We start from the raw sequence: 6,155 nt of genomic DNA on the forward strand, positions 1-6,155 counted from the left end.
ACATGCCAGGCACCCACAGCTCCAACTCACAGACGCATCTCCAGGGAGTTAAGTTCCAGGTGCACCCAAAAAACCCTCATGTTTCAGCCAATACCCAAATGCCTCCGCTTCCTTGTCTGAGAAAAGCTGGGCAATGCCCAGGCCCAGGACTCTAAGGCTCAAGGGGAAATTGCTCTACAGCAGCCAGTCTAACTGCACTGAAATTATGAGATCAAGCAGTAAATTCACGTCTGTGTTCATTGCTCTGGGTGGCAAAGCTGCACCGGCAAGTGCCTGATCTCCAATCGCTGCAACTTCACGTTTCATTGGAAAGGGAAGGAGGGGGTTAATGAAGGAGAGCATTGCCAGTTGGAAGTGCTACCTAAAAAGGGTTTCTCCTACTAGCTGAAGCAAAATGGTTTCTCTTGCCAGCTTGTTTACTCTGCAGCTGAGAGCAGCGGACCGCCAGGTTTTGCTGCTGGAGCCTGCTGCAGGATCGACGGCTGCGAAACCGGCCCTGGCACCAGGACATCAGCAGGGCTGGACAGACTGCGGTACAGCTGCACCATCCCCAACCCAGGGCCAGCCCCATGGCACTCACACCGCAGACCGGACCCCAGCACCATGTACACCAGGAAACATGCAGCTACAACCCTCCAGACAGCAAATCCTGGGCCCATCCTCGCTTTCCTTTGGGGAAGTAATGGTACTTGCCATTTAATGGCCAGTTAAAAGCTGCAATTACATTTAACCATGATGGTTTTAGACCAACCATCCCCTACAGCAGTAGGGTCCTTAGGGCCCTTTCTCATGGGAAGGGCACAAAAACCCCAGCGGGGACCAGGGCATAGGGATGCTGGACAGGACACAGAGATTTTCCTGGGAAAGGCAAGCACCAAACCAAACCATCCTGCCCCAGCTTGCCACTGCAGAGCCAGGAAACGGACAGGACTCGTTATCCTCTTTTAGAAAAGCAGAGCTTACAGTCATGTGCCAAGACAGGTATCAGCCAGATTCCTGCCTCTGGGAGATTTTGGAGTCCACAGGCCAAACTGAAGCAGCACAGCTTTCACAGTGCGCAGCCCGTCCCGGCTCCAGGATTAAAGCCACCGTGTCTGCAAACAAAACCCTCGCACCCGCCAGGAGAGCCAGCCGGGGAGGAGAGGCAGCCTGCAGCCACCACTGGCCTCGCCAGCCGTAGCGCGGTGCCCGGCAGTCAGCATGAGGATCGGGCCCATGTTTTATAGCCTTTATATTAATTACCCAAAGTCTAAATAAGATTAAAGTTTTAATTCCATCTTCATCTCCTAGAGAATCCTGCTGTGCTCTTGGGTTTTCCTGGTGCCACAAAGCTTCTCAGGCAGCTACAGCAGAGGGCACTTCTCTGACAAGCAGAGACAGCAGCATCTCCCCTGTCAGGCTTGCCCCATGATGCCCAAACAGCCTCGAGGATGCACCACCCTCTGCACCTACATAAACCCAGCACTGCTGCAGGCAGGGCCCTGAAAAGTCCACCTGACCCTTCACTTAAAGCCACGACCCAAGGCTAGTGATGATTAAAGAGCAGAGGGCCAGTGCTGGGCAGTGTCCCAAGGCCTCGCTGCAAGTCTGAGCTGAGGCGGGATGGCGAGCAGGCACTCGAGGTGAAGGAAGTCTGCCAGAGCGATGCTTTGCAACTGGCACCATCTGCACTGTCCAAGCCACCCCATAGCAGCCGGCTGATGGGCAATTCAGGCTCTTAGCCTGGACCACCTAGGCTGGAGTTTTACAGCTGGAGATGGGCCAGAGAGCAGCAAATGTCAGCTGAGCAAGAGAGGCAATCGCTGCCTGCACTGGCTGGGTGGAAGATGTGGCACGGGCTGGCAGCGACAGCACTTGCTGCCCTGGTTCCCCGGTGCCCAGGAGGCCACAGAAAACACTGCAGAGCCACAAGCACCAACAACAACACCCTGCAAGGACAGAGCCTTTGATCTTGCTGAGCGGGAGCGAGTCCTGGCTCCATCCACCAAAACACCCAAAGCTCAGCACTGGTCCCAAGCTATGTGCCCCAAACCCCAGCGGTGCTGCACCCCATATTATCTGCACAGACCAGCTCTGGGTATCACCTCCTGGATCTCCAGCTGCAGTGCAGCCACAGGCTTGGAAAAGCCAACCTGCAGGAAGGACTGCAAGGGAGGGAGAGGGGTGGAGAACAGGAAGGATACAGCACAATCTCCCATCTCCAATGCTGCCCATATCCACCACCTTGAGCTACAGCCATGCTCTGGTCAGGCTTGTGATCATTTTTCACATTATGAACAAGGAAAGGGGTCAAGAGCATCCTACAAGAGCTTGGGAATGCACAGTATCATTCACCCCGGTTCGCGTGACTGAGGGCAGATTGTGGAGAAGGTTGCTCCACAAGCAAGGTTGCACAAGCAAGGAGGACCTAGCCAGCTGCCACTCAGGGGGCAACGAGCTGCCCCAGCCCCACTGCTGTCCCAAGCACCCTTCCACAGGGAGAAAATCCTCCATGGCGCTGGGCCTGCTCCCATTCCCTTGGACAGAACACACGAGTGAGCTGAGCCAGTGAAGTCCAGCCAGGCCAGGAAGCAAGCAAAGCCCCCAGCCCTCCGAGCATGCCCCCACAGCCCCAGGCTTTGCACAGTGCCCCCAAAGCTGACAAGTCCAATGACCACCTTGCACAACTGCTCCTGCGGTTTGGAGGTTGTGCTGCATAGGCAGGAGCGAGGGCTTCGGAGGTTTGCTATCCAGTGGGCTCTCCACAACCTGCAGATACAAGGCTGCCTGTAGTCACTGCTAAGGTATGCACACTAGCACGTCCCCCAAAGCAGGCACCCAGCATGAGAACCTCCGCAGTCAGTGGGGGAAACCCCCTCCTCTCTCCCCTGCCTTCTGCTTTCTACAGAAGATGCTGTTTCAGAAGCAGCTTTGCAGCTCCCGTTGCCCCAGCACTGCGGTCCCTCCCGGGCTCCCCAGCTCACGGCCCCTTTTCCCACCAAGACGCTGCAGCCCCCTGCCCCAAGCCCCCCCCCAGCTACACGCCTACCCCCAGCTCCTACCTGTCGGCCAAGGGCTGCTCCTCTGCAGTGACACCAGCTTCCCTGAGTACTGCTGCTCCCCGGGCAGATGGCTGGGTCCCTCGGTGGCCAGGTCCTTTAGAGCAATGACTACGGGAGCAGCCCTGAGCCCCTGCACCCCCCAACCCCATCCATCACAGAAGCGCCTGCCCAGACCCCTCCCATTGCATGCACCCTGAGGGGGCACCTGTTGCAGCAGGGTGTCCCCCACCCACCCACGCCACCCTGCAGATTCAAGACTGCTGTGTGCAACAAGGTGGGATGGGAGCCCTTAATTAGCAACAACCCGTGCACCGTCCTGCTCCCACTTTGGGGGAAAACCAGGTGTGATTGGGGCACTTTCTCAGTAGTGACTGATGCACACTCCTTGCTCCCACGTAGGGGGGGAAACCTCTGACTCCTCTCCACCGGGTGTGGGGTGAAGGTGAGTGCTTGCAAAGCAGAAGGGGGTATCCCTGCTGGAGGCTGCTCACTGCTGGGGGGTGCTTACTGCCGGGGCGAGGGGGGAACAGGCAGTGCTGGGGTGCCCCGAGATCTTCTCATCCTTTAACGCTGCAGGGCTGGGGAAGCCCAAAGCGGAGGGGGATGCACCGGGGTCTGCGGGGGGCAAGGGGCTGCGTCCAGCCGGGAGGGGGGAGGTGTGCCGGTACCACTAAGGGTGCTGGGGATAAGACAGTACCCCCGGGGGTGTCACAGAGAGAGAGGTGCAGGGGGCCCGGTGCCCCCCAGAGAGCGGAGCGGGGCGGCCCGTACCGCGAACCCGGGAGGGGAGGGGGGGGCACCCCCGCCCTCACGGCTGCTGGGGGCCGCCCACCGGGGCGGGAGCCGCCCCCCGCTCACCTGTGTGAGGGGAGCGGCGCAGGGAGGCGGCGCCCCGGCCCCACCGCAGCTCCGGCGGGCTACCCGTAGCCCAGCCCGCCGCCGCCCCCCGCCCGGCCCGGCCGAGCCCCCCGCCGGGTCCCCGCCGCCCTCCCGGGCCGCGCCGCGCCTGTCAGCATTTGAACGGCGCGAGGGGCCCGCCTCGCTCCTATTGGGCGCCGCGCCCGCCCGTCAGGCCGCCCGCCGCCGCCCCGTTGGCCAGGCGCGCCGGGGGGGGGCGGGGCGGGGCCGGCGCGGTGCTATAAAAGGCGGGGGCTGGGCGGGCGGGCGCTCAGTGCCGCTGCGCGACAGGTACCGTCCGGCGGGGGGAGAGAGAGAGAGAGGGAGGGACAGGGGGCGGGGCGGAGGGAGAGAGGGGGCGGGGCAGGCGCGCGCGCGCGGGGAGGGAGGGCAGGCGGGCGGGGGCGGTGCCGCGCGGGGAGGGCGGGGGCGCGCGCGGCGCTGGTGGCGCTGCCTGCACGCGCCGTTGCCTGCACGGAGCGCGGCGGCGGCAGCGGCGAGCAGCAGCAGCGGCAGCAGCAGCAGCGGGAGCCACCGGCGCGCACGGCGATGCCCGCTCTGCTCCCGCCGCTGGCCGCCCCCTGAAGACACCCCTCTGTATTTCCCCCCCCCTCCCCTCCGCTCTCCAGCGACCTCAGGCTCTTCCCCCCCTTCCCCTTCCCCCCCTCCCCTTCTTTTTCCCTTCCCTCCCCCCCCCCCGCCTCTTTATCCTCCTTTTTTGCGACCCTCCGCACCCTCCCGGTTGCCGTGTGGATGCGGCCCGGGGTGCCTGGCTGCGCGGGTGGCGAGAGCAGATGCTGAGGGGCCGGAGGAGGATGGAGTGCACCCTCGATGCGCAGAGTTTGATCAGTATTTCCCTGCGGAAGATCCACAGCTCCCGCACGCAGCGAGGCGGCATCAAGCTCCACAAGAACCTGCTCGTCTCCTATGTGCTCCGCAACGCCCGGCAGCTCTACCTGAGCGAGCGCTACGCCGAGCTCTACCGCCGCCAGCAGCACTACCCCGACGGCGCTCCGCTCCTCGCCATGCCCGCCTGCCCGCCGCCCGCCGCCGCCGCCCCGCCGGAGCTGGCGGCGCTCCCGCTGCCCGCCGACACGCAGGACCGCGAGGCGCGGAGCTGCGCGGCGGCGCGGGGCGGTGCGGAGCTGCTGGAGGTGCCGGTGTGCGCGGCGCCCCCGGAGCTGCAGCGAGCGCCCTGCAGAGACTCGTCCCCGGGCTTTTACCGGGCCGCCGGTAGCGCCGGTCCCGGCGGTGGCGGCGGCAGCAGCGCGCCCCCAGGGCTGCTCTACGCCGCCGGCTGTGACTTCGGGAGCGGCGGGGCGCCGCACTGTAGCAGCCGCACCACGGTGCTGGATTTGGACACTCACGTCGTGACCACGGTGGAGAACGGGTACTTGCACCAGGACTGCTGCTCGCAGTGCCCCTGCTGCTGCCAACCGGCACCGGGGCTCGCCTCCCTGCCGCCCACGCCGGGCACCAAGCGCAAGTATTACCCGGGGCAGGAGGAGGAAGAGGAGGGGGTGGAGGAAGGGGAGCCGGGGGGAGGCGGGGTGGCGGGCGGCCCCCCCTTCGCCCCGTGCACCAAACGCGCCCGTTTCGAGGAGTACAGCGCCGAGCACCCCCAGGACTCTTCCAACATCTCCAACTTGATCTCCATCTTCGGCTCCGGTTTCACGGGGCTGGTGAGCCGGCAGCAGGCGGACTCGGAGCAGCCCCTCAACGGGCAGCTGTGCAGCAAGCAGGCGCTGGCGAGCCTGGGAGCCTGGACTCGGGCCATCGTCGCGTTTTAGAGAGGAGCGGGGAGCAAAAGGGAGGGGGGGGCGGGTGTGTGCGTGTTTGCAAAACGGGGGTGCGATCCGAGGGACAGCGGTTCCGGAGGGGGGGGGAACCCTGAAACAAAGGAGGGGGGGGGTTGGGGCAAGGGGAGGGGGGGGTGGGGGGTGCCGAGGGGTGCGCAGGGGAGGTGGGAGGGCAGAGCCACGCTAGTGTTTTATAAATTGTACAATAAAGAAAAAAAAATCTAAGATCTTGGGACTTTATTTTTGCAGAGATGAGAGAGAGAGAGAGAAAAAAAACCCAACAAAAAATAAGCAAACAAACGGAAACAAAACAACAACAACAACAACAAAAAAACAACAACGAAGCACCTATTTAAATAATCCTCTTTGTGTCCGCTCGGGTTCTCTTCGCGGCGGGTTTCCCGGGGCCGGTGCTGGC

The 6,155-nt window shown here is 63.1% G+C and overlaps 1 protein-coding gene across 1 annotated transcript; it reads left to right on the plus strand.

Moving 5' to 3' along the window:
* The first annotated feature begins 4,356 nt into the window (after positions 1-4,356).
* IER5L (immediate early response 5 like) lies at positions 4,357-5,811 on the plus strand. Its single transcript, XM_052815824.1, has one exon. It carries the CDS (start codon positions 4,733-4,735, stop codon positions 5,726-5,728), a length of 996 nt encoding a protein of 331 aa, XP_052671784.1. The 5' UTR covers positions 4,357-4,732; the 3' UTR covers positions 5,729-5,811.
* The last annotated feature ends 344 nt before the right edge of the window (positions 5,812-6,155 follow it).

Source organism: Harpia harpyja, chromosome 19, assembly GCF_026419915.1.
Source record: "Harpia harpyja isolate bHarHar1 chromosome 19, bHarHar1 primary haplotype, whole genome shotgun sequence".
Lineage (NCBI taxonomy): Eukaryota > Metazoa > Chordata > Aves > Accipitriformes > Accipitridae > Harpia > Harpia harpyja.

What these genes read in the sequence shown, in the direction of transcription:
- IER5L (XM_052815824.1), top strand. Translation starts at nt 4,733, where the DNA reads ATGCTGAGGGGCCGGAGGAGGATGGAGTGCACCCTCGATGCGCAGAGT.